At 36.0% G+C, this 17,903-nt stretch overlaps 6 protein-coding genes across 14 annotated transcripts; 3 read left to right on the top strand and 3 right to left on the bottom strand.

The window, feature by feature from the left end:
• Window positions 1–139: 139 nt before the first annotated feature.
• On the top strand, window positions 140–1,351 carry LOC6498556 (proteasome subunit alpha type-1). Its single transcript, XM_001963020.4, has 3 exons — window positions 140–285; window positions 344–979; window positions 1,032–1,351. Exons 1-3 carry the CDS (start codon window positions 283–285, stop codon window positions 1,245–1,247), a joined length of 855 nt encoding a protein of 284 aa, XP_001963056.2. The 5' UTR covers window positions 140–282; the 3' UTR covers window positions 1,248–1,351.
• A 133-nt stretch (window positions 1,352–1,484) lies between these two features.
• On the top strand, window positions 1,485–3,281 carry LOC6498557 (mitochondrial chaperone BCS1). Of its 3 annotated transcripts, none has more exons than XM_001963021.3 (2): window positions 1,485–1,569; window positions 1,979–3,281. In XM_001963021.3, exon 2 carries the CDS (start codon window positions 1,984–1,986, stop codon window positions 3,277–3,279), a length of 1,296 nt encoding a protein of 431 aa, XP_001963057.2. In that variant the 5' UTR covers window positions 1,485–1,569; window positions 1,979–1,983; the 3' UTR covers window positions 3,280–3,281. The 3 variants fall into 3 exon arrangements, with proteins under 3 accessions (XP_001963057.2, XP_014762184.1, XP_014762183.1); XM_014906698.3 differs by having other exon boundaries at window positions 1,568–1,682; XM_014906697.3 differs by lacking the exon at window positions 1,485–1,569 and adding an exon at window positions 1,723–1,902.
• A 163-nt stretch (window positions 3,282–3,444) lies between these two features.
• LOC6496957 (LIM domain transcription factor LMO4.2) lies at window positions 3,445–5,310 on the bottom strand. 3 transcript variants are annotated; one of them, XM_032455538.2, is made up of 5 exons: window positions 5,244–5,310; window positions 4,212–4,519; window positions 3,998–4,151; window positions 3,743–3,934; window positions 3,445–3,676 (listed from the first exon to the last, which is right to left on the bottom strand). In XM_032455538.2, exons 2-5 carry the CDS (start codon window positions 4,456–4,458, stop codon window positions 3,544–3,546), a joined length of 726 nt encoding a protein of 241 aa, XP_032311429.1. In that variant the 5' UTR covers window positions 4,459–4,519; window positions 5,244–5,310; the 3' UTR covers window positions 3,445–3,543. The 3 variants fall into 3 exon arrangements, with proteins under 3 accessions (XP_032311429.1, XP_032311430.1, XP_001963058.1); XM_032455539.2 differs by having other exon boundaries at window positions 5,058–5,293; XM_001963022.4 differs by having other exon boundaries at window positions 5,135–5,292.
• A 1,063-nt stretch (window positions 5,311–6,373) lies between these two features.
• Window positions 6,374–10,870, bottom strand: LOC6502406. Of its 2 annotated transcripts, none has more exons than XM_014906761.3 (5): window positions 10,714–10,870; window positions 8,465–8,715; window positions 8,180–8,377; window positions 7,942–8,103; window positions 6,374–7,881 (listed from the first exon to the last, which is right to left on the bottom strand). In XM_014906761.3, the coding sequence occupies exons 2-5, from the start codon at window positions 8,708–8,710 to the stop codon at window positions 6,622–6,624; spliced, it is 1,866 nt and encodes a 621-aa protein (XP_014762247.1). In that variant the 5' UTR covers window positions 8,711–8,715; window positions 10,714–10,870; the 3' UTR covers window positions 6,374–6,621. The 2 variants fall into 2 exon arrangements, with proteins under 2 accessions (XP_014762247.1, XP_001963059.1); XM_001963023.4 differs by lacking the exon at window positions 10,714–10,870 and adding an exon at window positions 9,506–9,699.
• A 1,068-nt stretch (window positions 10,871–11,938) lies between these two features.
• Window positions 11,939–13,621, top strand: LOC6498558 (probable elongation factor 1-delta). Of its 2 annotated transcripts, XM_001963024.4 has the most exons (3): window positions 11,939–12,115; window positions 12,685–12,765; window positions 12,939–13,621. In XM_001963024.4, the coding sequence occupies exons 1-3, from the start codon at window positions 12,029–12,031 to the stop codon at window positions 13,533–13,535; spliced, it is 765 nt and encodes a 254-aa protein (XP_001963060.1). In that variant the 5' UTR covers window positions 11,939–12,028; the 3' UTR covers window positions 13,536–13,621. The 2 variants fall into 2 exon arrangements, with proteins under 2 accessions (XP_001963060.1, XP_014762185.1); XM_014906699.3 differs by lacking the exon at window positions 12,685–12,765.
• Window positions 13,622–13,729: 108 nt separating this feature from the next.
• LOC6496956 (G-protein coupled receptor Mth2) lies at window positions 13,730–17,241 on the bottom strand. Of its 3 annotated transcripts, XM_014905966.3 has the most exons (7): window positions 16,141–17,228; window positions 15,377–15,549; window positions 15,055–15,310; window positions 14,764–14,842; window positions 14,518–14,696; window positions 14,071–14,457; window positions 13,730–14,011 (listed from the first exon to the last, which is right to left on the bottom strand). In XM_014905966.3, exons 1-7 carry the CDS (start codon window positions 17,051–17,053, stop codon window positions 13,848–13,850), a joined length of 2,151 nt encoding a protein of 716 aa, XP_014761452.1. In that variant the 5' UTR covers window positions 17,054–17,228; the 3' UTR covers window positions 13,730–13,847. The 3 variants fall into 3 exon arrangements, with proteins under 3 accessions (XP_014761452.1, XP_001963061.2, XP_014761451.1); XM_001963025.4 differs by lacking the exon at window positions 16,141–17,228 and having other exon boundaries at window positions 15,055–15,315; window positions 15,377–15,514; XM_014905965.3 differs by lacking the exons at window positions 13,730–14,011; window positions 14,071–14,457; window positions 14,518–14,696; window positions 14,764–14,842 and having other exon boundaries at window positions 15,067–15,315; window positions 16,141–17,241.
• Between the last annotated feature and the right edge of the window lie 662 nt (window positions 17,242–17,903).

Below are 17,903 nucleotides of genomic sequence, written 5' to 3'. Positions count from 1 at the left end.
CCTGTCAATTATTTCTACAAAATCAAACAAAATTTTAATCTATCCCTTAAAAAAAAGTATGTTTTTAAAAACTTATGTTTTATGATAAATTTTATAAAAAAAATACAATCCGTAATGTAAATTCCGAATATTTTTTAGCACCATGAAGGTGGTCCGTAACTCCACTGTTTCAATTTTAACGCAAATTATCGATAAGCCTTATTGTTTCGATGCCATGCCCGGCCAAAACTATATATCGAACATTTTTACTTGTCATCATCAGCGGCTAGCATTTTAAGAGTCATGGTAAAGTGTTTATTTCTAAAAATATATAGTTTTATAAAACTTACCACTATAATTTCAGTTTCGCAACCAATACGATAGCGACGTTACAGTATGGAGTCCCCAGGGACGTCTGCACCAGGTGGAGTACGCTATGGAAGCCGTGAAGTTGGGAACCACAACGGTGGGTCTGAAAAATAGGAGCATCGCCGTTTTGGTTGCCCTTAGCAAGCCGACTTCGGAGGTTTCAGTTTCCCAACGCAAGGTGATACCCATTGACGATCACTTGGGAATCTCTATTGCTGGAATCACAGCCGACGCCAGAGTTCTCAGCCGGTACTTGCGTTCGGAGTGCCTCAACTACAAGCACACCTACGAGTCCACTTACCCGGTATCCCGATTGATCACAAATTTGGGAAACAAAATGCAGACAACCACCCAGCGCTACGATCGTCGTCCGTATGGAGTTGGATTACTAGTGGCTGGCTACGATGAAAAGGGGCCGCACATCTATCAGGTGATGCCATCGGCCAACTTTTACGATTGCAAAGCCTATTCGATTGGATCACGCTCCCAAAGTGCACGCACATACTTGGAATCCAATCTTGCCTCGTTCGCAGACAGCTCCAACGATGAAATCATAGCCCATGGCATTGTCGCTATTAAACGCTCGCTGCCTACGGATGAGAACCAGGGCAAAGAGAATGCCGCTCAATATGTATGTTTATTTGAGTTTTATCAAGTTCCCTACTAATTTATATCTATTGTAGGACATTACCGTGGCCATCGTTGGCAAGGGTCAACCATTCAAGATCCTGTCTAAAGAGGAGATGAAAAAGTACGAAGAATTGGCTAGCAAGAAGATTTTACCTGCTCCTTCACCAGCCGATGACGATGACCAGCCGCGTCCTTCAGGATCCGGCGAGCAGCCAGACGAAGGACCACGAGATCCCCAAGTCGCCGTTGCTACAGAGGAACGCCGCTAATTTACTCTACGATTACAAAATCACCTTAACCATTAAAAATGTAAGATGGGTGGATACAATAAAATTGTTCATGCATTTGCATAGATATAAACTGGAAACAAAAATCATTATTGGTTTCTTAATCTTAATCATTAACTGGGTCTGGGTAAAATCCTTATAAATTATAAGTTGTACTTTTTTTTTTTAAATTAAAAATTACCGCAAAAGCTTAACGGTATATTGGAAATTATAAAAAATATCATCACATTTTTTAGTACCGCAAGGTATACTATTCAGAATGACACCCGGTCACACTATTGACAGAGTTTATTTTTCAATGCCGGTATTATTTTTGTTTCTTATATAAAATAAACACAATATTTTTAATTTGTGAATGACTAGTTGCTTTTTTAGATGCCTATCAAATTTATAAAAAGTTTTTGTTTCTATATTCTGGTATACGATTGTTTATTCATTACTGAAACACAAAAAAAATTACATAACAAAAGTTCTCTTGGACTAACTTGCTGTCCATTGGATTGTTTTTTAAATAATAACTTGTTTTGATAAACTATAAAGGAGTAAACAACCTACTGCGTTACCTATGCGTCAATTCTTGTTAATGAGCTTAACTTATTTGTTTTATTCAACAACATATCTAAGATTTGATCAACAGGTTAATTTGCTTATCGTAAATTTAAGATACTCGTTTAAAATTGTTTGTTATTGTTCTAATATTGATTATTTTTCAGACAAAATGACGCTGCCCGATCTAGTGGCTAGTCTGTCAACGAATCCATACTTTGGTGCTGGGTTTGGATTGTTCGGAGTTGGTGCTGCAGCGGCGATATTGCGAAAGGGGCTTCAGGGCGGATTGATTCTTTTCCGACGACACTGCATGATTACGTTGGAGGTGCCTTGCCGGGATAAATCCTACCAGTGGCTTTTAAAGTGGATCACCATCAAGGGAGCGCGAAAGACCCAGCACTTGAGCGTGGAAACCAACTTTCTGCAACACGACAATGGCCAAATCAAGACCAGCTATGAATTCATTCCCAGCATCGGAAAGCACTTGTTTCAGTACAAAGGCAATTGGATCCAAGTGGAGCGAACCAGAGAGCAGCAGACACTGGACCTGCACATGGGCGTGCCATGGGAAACTGTGACACTCACGGCATTTGGCAGCAACAAGGGAATCTACTTTGACATCCTGGAGGAGGCACGACTACTGGCCTTGCAGGCAACTGAAGGAAAGACGGTCCTCTACACAGCAATGGGTGCAGAATGGAGGCCTTTTGGACACCCTCGGCGAAGACGTCCCACAGGATCGGTTGTCTTGGATCGGGGAACTTCCGAAAAAATCGTCGCCGACTGCCAGGATTTTATCAAGAGTTCTCTCTGGTACACGCAGAGAGGTATTCCATACCGTCGAGGATACCTGCTTTATGGTCCACCCGGTTGTGGAAAGTCTAGCTTTATTACCGCCTTGGCCGGCGAGTTGGAATACAGCGTATGTCTGCTGAATTTGTCAGAACGGGGTCTGACTGATGACCGACTGAATCATCTTCTAAATGTCGCTCCAGAGCAAAGTATCATCCTACTGGAGGATATTGATGCTGCTTTCGTTTCTCGGGAGGCAACTGCGCAACAAAAGTCCGCTTTTGATGGCTTAAACAGGATCACTTTTAGCGGCTTGTTAAATTGTTTGGATGGTGTGGGTTCGACAGAGGCGCGAATTGTCTTTATGACCACAAACTACATAGATCGGTTAGATCCCGCTCTGATTCGACCGGGCAGAATTGATTTAAAAGAGTACATAGGGTATTGTACGGAGTATCAATTGGAAGGAATGTTCAAAAACTTCTTCGGCAATAGTGACACACCCAAAGCGGCGGAGTTTGCCAAACGGGTTAATTCGTTCAATCGCCCTGCTAGCCCCGCACAAATTCAAGGTTTCTTCATGAAGCACAAACTATCTTCCCCGCAGACGGTTATTGATTCTTGTGAAGACATTTGGGAAAATGTCGCAAGTTCTAATAAAAAAAACAATTGAAAGCATTCTTAGTTTTTTTGGGGTGATATTGAGATAAGCTCTAGATTCGCAAATAATTATTTGCGTTCCACTTTTTAAACATAACTAAATATTACCATAATGCTCTTTTGTCCTCGGAAGAGATTTGTGGAGGAAACTTTAAATTTGTATCGACCAAATAACTGATATGTTTTACATTATGATTTAATTACATTTTTATAGGTAATTTAAAAATATGAACTATGTTCTAAAATATATGTATATTTTATATGACATTAAATTTGATTAGTCCTTTGATCTTCTGGGTCTTCCCACTTTTCCTTTCCTCTGACCGAGTGTTCCATTCGAATTTGCGGGCCCCTTAAGTAATTTGTGCCAATCTTGCTCACATACTAAGCTGGCTCCTAACATAGTATACCTAAAAGTGAATGGAAAATTAATAATTAGAACTGGGAAGGCATTCGGGTGTAGGCTTAAGACGTACCTATCTCCAGGGCGCAGGCTTGATCCACACTTAGCACAACTAAAGCACCTTAGATGAAATACGCAATTGATTATTTGTTTTTGTTGATTTTGTAAATCAATATTATTTATCCCAGTAAGTGCTTTAGCAACTAGTTCGCTTGGAGGAATCGTTTCTCCACATCCTGAACAGACGCCTGAGCAGCCGAACATACTAAAAATAAAATTAAGAAATCAATTATTAGTTTATGCGACGGTTATGAGAAGGTTATCATACCTAGAATAGTCCTTTTTGCAAAGAATCAGACCCCGCCTCGTAAAACAGCTGGAACCAACCTCCGCTAGCATTGCTCCACAACAGTGACATTTAAGGCATCCATTGTGCCAATATCTGTCTAAAGCGTATAAAAGATATCTATCACTTATTTTATCTGAAATGAAATGAGAACTTGTATAATTTGAATTATTTTAGTTAAATAACAATATCTTACCTCCACAACCGCCACACACTTTAATAAGAGAGTTAGAATGAATTAACTGTTGATTATTGAAATCGTTTGAAGATTCGTCCATGAACGATAGCTGAGACGAAGAAATATTCGAATTGGTCTCGACAGCGTCCTTTGTGTGGTTAGAGTTTCTATAATCAATTACTATGGGGGCGAAATTTTCGGGACTAGATGAGTCTTGGTGATGTGCCGCAAGTATATCTCTATATGAATGGAACGTTGCATTCATTGCAAAAAATGTTGATGACTTAAGTCGTACAAGGCATATGGGTCCTGTTTATAGTTTAAACCTGTAAGTGCGACAAAAAAAATACATTTGAATTAATGTATTAAACTATAATTTAAAAATATATATTTTTTTTATAAAATAACTTGCAATTTAATTATTTATATTGTTTCTTCGTCTATAGACTCCTCTGTTTCGTTCAATGCGAATCTACTGGAACAAAATGTAAACTCATCCTTAATTAAGTCGAAAACTTAACATTCCATTTTAAATTAATTTTGGACAATTACATTGGCCACCCAGCTGTCCACACATACATACATCTACATATATAAGTAGATATGTAATTAAGAAAACCATACATATGTATGTATATATGTACATTCCTGCAGAACGCTTGAGTACGTATGTACATACATACATATGTAGCGCGTGAAACTGCGGTCTTATGCCGATAAATTAATCAATATTTAATTTCATTTAATTGTTTCACTGTTCACTGGGCATTTTAACACCGCCGTTTAGCATCGTGTTGACAATTATAAATACTTATTTGCCACTGGTCCTATGTTTGAGCAAATTCCGTGTACATATGTACGTACAATATACATTCATTTACTTCTCTGGAGCACACATGAAAAACTCGCGGTTTTTAATATTGACTATTGCTAGAACTTACACACTCATCAATTAATTATCAAATAGCGAAATCTCTTCAGACGACAACATGAGGAACAGTAAAATCGTTTCGGTTTCAAACACCATTTCTTGTATACGACTTTACATACCAAACTTATTCATAGATATGAAAGCAAGCGATTTGCAATTGTACAGGGTGCGTCGTGCAAAACATAAAATAGTAATCGTTAGATGCAGTTTTTCGGTAATTTGACGTGTAATTAATTATCTCTCATTCAATAGTAACATTTTCGTATTTTTTTGTTAATTTAATTAATTTTGTAAGAAATATAATTACAATATATCAGTTAGTATTTAAGATATATAATTTTGTCCAACTTTCCCGTTTTCAACTTAAACAGCTGATCACAAGTCATTCGTTTTTTATGAATTTTTCAAAATATTAGTAAATATATATATAAAGGCAATTTAGTTATTCATTTTTTCAAAAATTATTTTATTAAATACGAATAAACTTTGAAAAACCGTACAATAATACCATTTTCAGTATTTTCTATTAACACAATGAGAATTTAATGGTATGCTGTGAATTATATGGAACAGCGGAATGGAACAAAATGCGTCAAGAAACGAATTTTGCAAACTTTTTTGATTTTGTTCTTATTAATAAAGAAATATCTTCCTTGTTAATGACATAAAACTTATATAATATAATCATAAATCTCATAAATATTTATTCTTCACTTCTAGGATTACTAGGAGCTGGAAATATACCGTTTCAATCAGCAATCAGCTGTTCAAACATTTTTTATAAACGCAGCGGACTAGACCTCATAATAAATAAAAATATTAAATAGAAAACACTCACTTTAATTGTTCAATATATTATACAACAAAAGATTCTTTAAAACGAAAATAATTTCCAAAGAAAAAAGATCTTTTCGCCAATACCCTTGGCGATTTTTTTATCGCACCTTTATTAACGATATATCCATCAAAATGGCGCGAATCTTTCGAAAAGATCCATCACTTATATATCTTCCCTTAAAGCATTGGGCAAACCAACCATAACATTTTGGAGTTGGGTAAAAATAAACTCTTCGTTTTATTCCATCTATCACCCACCATCAACCTGTCTCGATGGGGGTTAAAAATGAATGTTCAAGCGTGGCCTTCTCTCGCGCGCCTGAAAATATTCTCTCATAAATCAACCTTGACTAGAAAAATATATAGCCAAAAGGCATTAAAAAATGCAATAATAATCAATACAATGGAAAGGTTTATGGTTTTCTCTTTCTTGCTTGTTGCCGATGGTTATCTTTAATGAACGTCATATCCAACTAAGTTAAATTACTTCTCTTATTTAATTACATTAGGTTTGAGTTTATAAATAGCACAATTCAGGTTTTTATTTCATAAAAGATTAAGACATCATATATAAAAGTATTAAAAACGCTTATTTATTTAAATAGTATAATTCTAAATTTATTTTTTTCTTGCAAAATAACAATTCTTAAATTAAAATGTCTATGTAGTTAAATCAATGGAAATAATTCGCCCAGTGCTGTTGAACGGCGGCACAGCGCTAAGAGTCTCAAACGTACTACTTTCTGTAGTTTGACTTGCTGTACTTTTTTCGGGGCTAGCTGAATGAGCATACCAGTCTGTTAGGGTGACCAACTTCTTAGAAAAATTGCAGTTCTCCTGATTGTATTCTTTTCTGTGTCTTTGCGAGTCGGGGTAGGTATTCGATGTATTCATTGAATTGACCAATGAATGATTTGATATTGAATCAACCGTGCAACGGCTAAATACCGAGTTAGCCTTATAATTTGAAAAAATGTATAACGATTGTTGCAGAGGTTTAACAGATGTATCGCCTGCAGGTTCTGATTCAGCAGCACATATCGTTGGCTCGTTCGACCGCCGACTGGATTTTCTGTTATGTGTGAGTTTTATAATAGTAAGTGCATCGGAAGCCAGTACATTAGAAGATCCATTTGCCGATTCCTGTTGGTCATCATCATCGGAGGAGCATAGGTCAATTGTATCAACAACAACTTCGCTTGACGGCGAAATCCTCCAATGGGAATTAAGCGAATTGTGGCGCGTTAGTCTTATATTAAGTTTTGAGTTTGAAATGGGATTCGGGTCATCCACCATTTGTTCAGATATTTTTTTCAATCTAACTGAAATTGGACGGCATTGCTTGATCAGCGGCGAGTTTAAGAATAAAAAGTTTTCAGTTGTATCCCTGCGTTTAACAAACTGTCGACGCGGAAACGAATATATATGAAAATTGTGTTCATGGGATTTTTTAAACGTGCAATGCACGGTAGTGTTTGGTTTCTTATCGAAAATTTTTTGCCTTGTGTTGGATTTATCAACTAAGGGCGTATAACAAAACCGATCCAATCGTTCCTGCCTTTCCGAAACATATTCCTTAGATATGGTTTGCTTTGTAGATTTTAACAATTGCTGACCCGCAGGTGATGATATCGGTATAAACGAACATCTATTAAATGAATGAACGTTCCGATTTCTTCGAGATGGTAATCGCCTACTTCTGCTTGATTTTTTTTCCGTTGATGTTTCTTCACTTAACGAATACGTTTTTTGTTTCTCATTAGATGTGCTATTATTAGTAAATTTGGATTGCAGGCCAAAGTTTAAAAGAAAGGCGTTACGCAGTTCATTATCCTCATTTTTTCCCTCGCATTTGCTTTCTGGCTCCGGGGAATCACATAGTATAACATCATCTTCCATGCAACAAATATTTTCGTGCTCCTAAAAATCAGAAAAAATCGAATAAGTTGAAATACATAATATATCTTTAATTAAACTTACCAGAATTGCTTCTTTTGAATAAAGTTCCGCATCACAATTGTCACATAAATAAATGTCGAAGGGTGGTGGCTCAACCATCATATGCTGTACGTTTTCATTAATTGAATTGTTATTTTTTTGCAGCAACAAGCACTTTCTGCTCTTTTGTTGCCTATCATATGACTATAAACAAATTATGCAAATTATGTTAAAATTAATAGTCTTAAAATGAATTATTAAATGTATAAAATATACTTACCATATTTTCATTGCGAAATGTGACCAGCAATTTGTTATTTCTTCTATCATAAAGTGATGTGGTTGAATTATAATTATTTATGAATCTCAAACTGGCATGTTCATATGCAGCTAAGTCATTACAAAACCTTAATAAAAACAGGCTTTTGTGAAACTGATAGCATATGACCACAATTTCCTTCATTTTTTCCATCCAGTTCTACAAAGAAGAAAACGTCATTATATCAATAACATATTTTATGAATTTGGGACTTCCTAAACTATGAAATAAATTAAAAGTAGTTACCCCTACGAATGATTTCGGCTTTTTTAGTGGAATTTCAAAAGGTGCATTTTCCGGCCACCACTCTGGCTCACTGCAATCGACTTTCTTTGGTAAGTTTATATGACCTAAAGAGCACTGCACCATAAATGGAATAAAATTTTCGAGTTGCGGCTCAGTTATCTTTTCTAGAGACGTCGGATATCCGTTCGCGAACAGGAGTGGCAAGTTGGAAATCATGTTGTGCTGAGCCTTATCTTTCTCATCCATTGTCACTGAAATACATAATAAAATCATTAAAATTTATATAAGATAAGCATATACATACATAAGTAAGTACAAATTCATGGTTGGCCCGACCAATGAACTTTAATAATAAAGTTCATGCCACGTGGCCCGAAAATAAAGAGAATTCTCTGCATGTCATCTTCTTGACTTGTTTTATCTTTTTAAATTACGTGTTCTCATAAGAACTAAGTTTCTAACAAAGAGAAATTAAGTAAACTTAAGGCGTGACTCTTAAAACCATGAAAAGTACCAGGTATGAATACAGATTCGAGGGTCGAGTATACACCACCGAACTCTCCGAGTTTTAATCACATGGATGGTTTTTCAGGACGGGTTTTTCAGGAATTTTTCTGGTAAAACCGAGTTCTAGAAATCTCTAGAAATTTGCACGGGGTTTAACCCACTAGAATGCAATCGGGAAGATAACCTTGACAACTTCCAATCGAAATTAATTTGGGTAAACGGGTTATATTAGAGATGAAATATGTTTAGCCCGGTTTTAATATTTTTTTTTATATTTTGTAAGTAATATCTTGTTGTATACATATATTCTGTATGATCTGAGGGCCAAGACCTCACATCAATATACATATGTATGTACCTACATACATATATAGATTTAAATCTATTAAAATTCGCCATTTTGATCTTCAGTTTCGTATGTACATATATTTAATATGGGAGTTGGAAGTTAAACCCATGGGTTGAAAGAACAAAAAAAGGTTTCTATAATATAAATGCTATTTGAAATGTAAATCGCAAAGCAAATTTCTTTACCTCGTATTGGGTATCGTATAGCCTAAAAGCTGAGCTCCACTCCATTTGGCGCGAGAACAGCTGATTGCGTCAGCAAACCTACACTCGGCAAGCTAAAAAATATGCGTCTGACGCCGTCCTGCGCAGTTCAGAGCGGCGAAAATTCTGCCCCGCGAAAAATCAGACATCTTGCAAAGCAAAAACCAGGCATACTCCTTAAAGTTCATAAGAAGAAAGAAGAAAAATCTCTATGTGACGACCTCACAAAGCGATATACGGTAGGACTTTGGGAGGGAAGCAGTACAGTAAGCTTAAAAAGCTCTACGCGTCTTGGGCTCCTATGTCGCGTCTAGTACACGTAAAGCTAACGCTTTTCTGTTGATGAAAAATACTATTTCTTCGCAGCTTTGAGTTTGTGTTCAGATTTCTTCTGTCCCCAATCTTCGATGACCCTGTTCGCGCAGAAATACGCAGCAGGCGTTGCCACCTCGGGTTAGAACTAAACAAAGTTGGCTACGCCTCTCACCATTTCAGGAAATGAATATGATATGAGAACGCCATCCATACACTTTCCTAAAATAAAAAAAAAAGTGTAGCCAATAAAATTGGGCCCGTCCTTAGAAAGTGGTTTTTTCGTAATCTCCACCAATACACGCAAGAGATTTTACGTAGCTAAATGAAAACAATATAAACTTCTCATTCCTAATGCAGACTAAAAACCACGAACGCCTTTCACACTGTACACATATGAGAACACTCACACACGAAAAACCTACTATGTATACTAAGGGAACTAGAATAACTTTGCAATTGCAATTTTTGTTGCCTGGGTTCTGCGATCCATACACGAGCAAACGAAAAAAAAACCCACACATAAGCACCTATGGATAAAATACATACATACAGCCATAACACGACTCAATAGTCATATGTTTTTCGTGCAGTCACTGTTTCATTTGGTGTTGTATATGTAAATATCACACCTGATTTATGCGAGTGTATTTATACACTAAACAAAAATTTCACTTTCGAGTCCTGGGTTGCATATGTGTATTGCAAACAAATAAATTCATATATTTGATGGTAACACACCAATATAGTCATACACAATTTATTATGCAGGACTTAAAACCCGATGCTTAGGAATGTTCAATGGCCATGTACATATGAAAATGTAAAATAAAGAGAACTCTCTCCGCTACCACCATTACACTTTAATCAATACGCACCAAAAATTCGCAATGATAAACGAAACGCAAGACAAGGAGACCCACAATCACGAAACTGATAACATAGTAACAATACAAAACACTTTCTTCGTAAAAAATTAATTTGTTGTAGCTGCAATCGAATAGTCGAAGTGGGAACTAAATGACAACTGAAGCCCGAGGTTGTGAAAAAAAACCTATCATCCTCGAAATTGAAACGTGGAATTGAAACAAAAAATATTTATTCCATTACTGTTGTTTTTTTTCTCTTATTTTTCGCAGATCTTTTCTTATATAATATCTGGCTAATTCTAATCCATATATCGAACAGAATTACTATTTTTAAGAAACTCTAAGCTTTCTTAAATAATGTATAATAAAATAATTTACAGTATTGTAAAGGCAATGAAAGGTCATAATAAGTAGTCTGCTTAACTTGCCTGCTTAGCATATGATATTAAATAATATGTTTATTATAATTTTAATTTAGATAATTTTATTTAATTTTTTTTCGAAACACAGAACTAAAATATGGATATACCAGATTCTTACCTGCGTTAAAGAGTTCTGTGCTCTTCTTCTACGCAATGGCGTCTTTGCACTTTGATGGTAAATGCTTTTGGCTTCTGACAATAACAAAGGTCAAAGCAGGGGCAGCAGTAGCATTAAATGGCATCAAACAATCATCAGCAGCCGACCCAACTATCCTTGTTGTGCTTCCTCTTCTTTTAGTCTTCTTCTTCTTAGACCTCTGGAACGCAAGACAAGGAAGAAGATAGAAGAAGAGCGAGAACAGAAGCAGCATATTCAGCTATCCTTTTTGTGCTTCCTCTTCTTTTTAGTCTTCTTCTTCTGCTTAGACCTCTGGAGCGCAAGCCAAGGAATATGATAGAAGAGAGAGAACAGAAGTAGCAGACTCAGCTATTCTTTTCTTGCTTCCTCTTCTTTTTAGTCTTCTTCTTCTTAGACCTCTGAAGCGCAAGTCAAGGAAGAAGATAGAAGAAGTGAGAGAACAGAAGAGTTAGCAGACGAGAGCTCATAAAGGACACAACAGAAATAAACAGCGGAAGATATCAATTTAATTATTAAGATTAATAATTTAGAGAATATTAACTTAAGATGTCTAACTAAATACGTTGCGGGCTTTTTCCATCGCTCCTCACATTATTGATCCATTTTCTTCTATGTATGCTTTGATATTCCATTTCAACGTTCCACTAGAATCGCAATTGGCAACAAAAGGGAATTCGTAAATATATCGATACACAGGCAAGTCTTGTATTGGGGTAAACGCTCGTTCAATTGTGCAACGTGTTTAAACGACAGACAAGGCAAAATGAAAGTAGAAGCACTGGACCAATTCTGGACTGACAAAAGCCGATATGATCTGGCTGAGAAGCGCTTCTACGAGGGCACCCTCAAGGTAAATCTTGATAATTAAATATAATATCTAAGATAAGGAGCACATTCCATTCACGTGGCTCGTATGAGAAACAAGCAATATATATTATAGTATATATATTTAACAGAAATTTGTATTTAAAATAGCAAAAAAGTACATCCTAGGCATTTAATCAAAGTGGTTATATAAATTACAAAATATTTAAGACTATCTTCAAGGATGTCTACAGGCATTGTATTTATAACCCGGCATTTTATAGTTCATTTTTAAATATGTATGTATGTACGTATATCATACAAATGTAACAGGTGAATAGCGTATTGAACTTGCAATATAAATATTTTCATAGTTTTGATAGGAAAACTGTTATATATAAGTCTATATAGTATCTATATAATAGCGCGGACATGACAGATTACCGAAAAGAATCTTAGGTCAGAACCGAATTGAGAATACTCTTAAAGATTACGTTTGTCGTGGAATCAAATGAAGAAAATAATATTGTATGAGAAAACTATCTATTTATATTTATCAAGCTTGTATTGTTATTAGTCTACACGAGTAATCATCGGTGTTGTCTTATTTTTAAGGTAACTGATCGAAGCCACTACAGCCCTTTAGTAAGTGAGATTGCAAAGGCTAGGGAACATATTCAAAACTCACTGGAGAAGGTAATTATTTTGCGTCCATTATCTATTTTGTATTTTTTTTTTTTTATCCGGCTCTTTAAAATTTCTTTATTAGTTTGAAATTTGTTTGTATGTTTAGCAAGGTATCTTTATTTTAAATTCGTTAACTATTGTATTTATTTTATGTGTCTGACAATGTTTAATTTATATTCCAGATCGGTGGAGTTTCTTTGGACAATGTCTCCAGCTCGCAGCTCGCCAGCCGAGTGTCTCAATTGGAAAGCGATAACAAGGATCTGAGACAACTCCTGAATGCCGTCCTGAAGCGCTTGGACACCGTCGAGTCCCAGCTGAAATTGACCAACGGTGAGGTGAAGAAGCCAGAGGCGCCAAGCAAGAAGGAAGAGAAAGCCGAGGAGGAGGACGATGATGATGTTGACTTGTTCGGTTCGGATAGTGAAGACGAAGGTGAGGAGGCTGCCCGTGTCAGGGAAGAGCGATTGGCCGCTTACAACGCCAAGAAGTCTAAGAAGCCCGCCCTCATTGCCAAGTCAAACATTATCCTCGACGTTAAGCCGTGGGACGATGAGACGGATCTGAAAGTCATGGAGGCTGAAATCCGTAAAATCACCCTCGATGGCCTGCTGTGGGGAGCCTCCAAATTCGTACCAGTTGCTTTTGGTATCCAAAAGCTGAGCATCTCCTGCGTTGTTGAAGATGACAAAGTTTCCATTGATTGGTTGACTGAGGAAATCGAGAAACTGGAAGACTTTGTTCAAAGTGTTGACATTGCTGCATTCAACAAAATCTAAAAAGTAAATGTATTTTTTTTAAACCGATTTGGATTTACCTCGATTCGAGTGTTTGGGTGTCATTTAAATAAATATTTTGATAAAAACATATTCGTTTTAATGAAAAGGGATATAAAAACAATGTTTTATTTTAGCGTCTGTAGACAACTTAGTGTTAGCTTCTTTATGGAGAAATGGAAGTGAAGAAAGTGGTATGCCTTATAAAATTTATATTTCGGTTCACAGCTAAATTATAAAAATAACAATACACTACTAACTGAGGACTAGTTTTCGTAGAGGTCTATAAATAAAAATAAAACATAAATGTAACATCTAAAGCATAATTTCATTTTCTGCTCCCGACGAGGCTTTGCGGCTAATATCGCTGATCCCCGGAGAGGATCTAAGCGTGGTCAATGCGGTGCTAGTCGGGGCATAGGATTTTGTGAGGCCAACGCGGTTTCTGTTCGACGTGATATTGGTCTCGGACTGGTAACCTATAATATTGAAATCATTAAGTTATCATAATAAAAGAACTTATATTTTAAAATCATACCTAGTTTCACCAAAATCTCGTTCCAAATTCTTCGTTTGAAAACAAATATAAAGAATACGAATATCCCGAGGAGTACATTGAATGAATCACTAATTGACCAGAAAAATGTTTTCTTGTGATCGTAGAATAGAATGCTCACAATCTCCAGAAGCCACGTAATGCCCATGACAAAACATAGCTTTGTGTTCATGACAAATCTAGTCTTATCTTGGAAGAATCGTCTTTTCAATACGGGCTTATCGCTGTTTAAGCTTTGCATTTTATAGATTTCATTTTTCACTTTGTTACAGTATTTCAGCGTCAGAACAAAGAGAACCAGGTTGAAAATGAGGAGAATTCCTACAGGACCTGAGAAAAAAACCAGACTAGCTGATCCGAAGGAATCATCTGAAAAAAATTAGAGCAACATTAAAGTTAGATTATATTTGATATTTATTAAAAACTTACAAGTGAACCAGCAACGTCCGTGTCCGAAATTTGGCCTAACCACATCCGGCAGTATGTTAGACTTGGTAAATGATATTGTGATGGCCGTTAGCAAGGTGGGAAGTCCCCAACCGTAGCAGGAGTACCAAATAAATTGTTTTCTTTGATCTCTTTTCTCGCAGCTCTTAATCTTGGTTGATCTGAGAGGAATATTATAGATTTTTAATAAAAATTAGTGACGAAAACTTGAATTTTAATAAAGCTTACCCAAAAGTCTTCCATATATCGAAAGAAGTTATATTCATCCAGGAAAAGGCCGCCATTAAACAGAAGTACACGAAGAATCCTATGAAATATAAGATTAAACTTATAATAGATTGAGCCAAATTTCTTTCAGTGCTTAGCAAACTGTGTAATAATATATCTATGATTTCATATTTCTCTCTCTCTAGTTCTCAGCGGGAAACTGTTACTTATGTCATAAACATTTTGTTGCGTTGACCATCAACTCAAATAGGTTTCGCGTTTTATTGTTAGATTATAATTTCAGTTACTTACCAGAAATGAAGCAGACGTCATCATTAGAAGTTGGCTTCAGCTGCCCCAATGCAATTCCCAAATACGCCGCAAACAGGCTACTAACAAGGCAAATAAGAATCTTTCCGGGAAGATTTCGCAACTTGGCAATTGATATGTAAACAATCAGAGTTAATGCATAAAAGCAACAAGATATGAGGAGGCCAATCGGATACATTTTGAAACGAATGCGGTCACTGCCAACAACCTTTGAATCAAAACACAGAAATGTGTACAGCTGCTCTGAAAAGAAGAAAGAATTAATAAGACACCCCTTTAACTTGAACTTTTAAAGGAGTCTCACCTTTTGATTCGATCTAACCCTTTCCAAGCAGTACTGCGCGTTTGTATATAGTTTCCGGGTATTCTGTATAATAAGGGATCCATTGGATGAACTAATTGTGTGGGCGTCGTCAGGAAAGTTGTCTGGATCCAAGCGAAATTTCTGACAATCTTGGCCATGAAGTATTCCAAACTCTAAAAACCAATTTTCAAAATTTATTATTTTGAAAATAATTAAACAATAATGTGAAATGGCTTTACAACTGACCTAACCCACTCAAGTTTAATGGGCCAGTCCAACAGGGGTAATTTGTAGTGCAAGAATTGAACGATAAGAAACTTTTAAAAAGATAATTAACCTGACCAAAATGAGTAATCAAAAAATGACGAAATTAATGATATAACTACCGGGGTGGTCTTCAAAACAATTGAAACTATATATGGGGTACTTTCAACTTCCGTAATGGTTTTTATTATTGGACTGTTTTAGATCATTTCTCATTAAAAAAAGATAAAAAAAATCATCTATATGTATTTCAAAAATTTTCCAAGCGTAAGTAAATGTAAAACAGGTGATCCCAGCAAATGAAACCAATCAAACGTACGTGTATAATGTGCTTTTCTATGTTCCTGTATTATTTTTATTCATTAATAGCGAATCGCCAATTCCTAATTCGTAATAATGGCGTATATAAACAAATTACGAAAGATTCAATAATTTTTTTTTTATTTTTTACTATTTATAGGGATTGCTGGGTTATTTTTATACCCTTTACGCTCACTTACCGGGCGGTTTTGAAAAGTTTGCGTTTATGTTAAGGTTTTGAAATCCCTGGAATTGAATATCAGTCTCATCGCGTTTGCAGTAGGTGGTAAAATTGGCTTTGGCATAAATTTCACCTTCGCCGCAGCATCTTCGGATGCAAGGAAGGCTTTGACATACTTTAGTTGACTGGCAGGCTCGCACCAAATACTTTTGACTCGAATTATTTCTACTTTCTGATGAGGGTTCCCGTTCAAAAATAGCATCTATACAAAACTTTTTTCTTTCCAAGACATTGGATCCGTCCTTCCAAAACAACGAATCCTTGTTGAACTTCACTTCTTTCGAGGAAACTGTGTGTTCGACGAGTGCGTGATTGTCCGAACATTGTAAGGTGTTATCAAAAAACACTTTTGGACTATTAATGATAGGCGAATAAACAAAAAAATCTGTTTCTCCAATCAAGCATGTATTATTTTCGGAAACATAAACAGATCCCAGTGGGCAACACTTGTATACAAATCCAACATTTTGAGACGGCACATTCTTTTCAAAATCACAAGATAAACTTATAAGCTCTTTGTTATTTAGCAGGCCAATACAGGAATTATTTTTTAAATTCAACAAACTTTCACTTTGTTCGGTTATATTGAAGACCTTGTAGTTCGTACACTTCGGTAACTGAAATTTTAATTCTGAGTCATTTGGGTGGGCCTCCAGACCGAGGCCCTCCGGGGCTATCATTTCACCAATCACTTCTATCGTATCCGGAAATTCTTTAAGATTAGCTTCGGTTGAAGCACATTGATAAATATCCGAATTATCCGCGCCACGGTATTTAAATAATATTGATTTGGGACTACAGCATATTCGAACGGCGAACACTTTTGAAATGCCACTTAAAATCAGGCAAATTAATATTAGTCCGGTGTTCATTATTTACGACTAAGTGTTTACTTTCAATGACCAATTCGCGAGCTTGTGTTACGTTTGTATCTTTCTTTAGAACGGACTTTTCATATCTTATCATTGAATCGTTATCGGGCAAGACGAAACTTCGAACCGTTGCAGTTGGCTGATTTACTGAACTGAAGGCTTCGCAATTCCTTCCCGACCAAATGCGAATGTTTATAGGTAAACATTTGGTCTTCACCCACACCAATTTGAGTATATAAGAAATACAATTATGAATTGGCGTTCACGTACGCGTAAACACCCATACAAATACACAAATAAGTTATACCCCATGGAGTGTTAAACACTCAACAGCTGTGGGCCCCCCCGACATCCAGACAGCCAACTGAAGGGAATGGCTAAATATTTATCTGCCTAAAAACATATTTATTTCTACAAATTTGATGTCTTTGTAAACCACATCTTTAAAGCGAAATAAACATGTCAGTTCTTGTTTTAATTTTCAAAATATTAATTTTCAAAAAACATTTTTGAAAACAAATAAAAATGACAAAAATCATGAGTTATTAATAGTATTGGGAGTAGATAATGTAGTTAAAACCCAAAGAGACTATTTATAGACCTAAAAAGAACCTCTATAACAAATAAAAATATTTAAATTTAGTAATAGTGCGGATATACCCTCTGAAATACCCAGTAAAGATCAAACTTCCCATAAAATAGCTAAGTGTTAGGTTTTTCCTAGGTGTGCAATATGTTTACCTCGGTTATTAAATTCAGTCGGAGAGGTGGACTTTAGGGGGTGTGAAGTACATATTTTTTGACCAGTTACATACTTCTCTTGTTTACCTTTTGAAGGTGACTTTTCTGA

The sequence above is a fragment of the Drosophila ananassae genome, chromosome 3R (assembly GCF_017639315.1).
Source record: "Drosophila ananassae strain 14024-0371.13 chromosome 3R, ASM1763931v2, whole genome shotgun sequence".
NCBI classification, from domain to species: Eukaryota; Metazoa; Arthropoda; class Insecta; order Diptera; family Drosophilidae; genus Drosophila; species Drosophila ananassae.
Note: the sequence above shows the minus strand (reverse complement) of the source record. Positions and strands in the feature narration are given on the sequence as shown.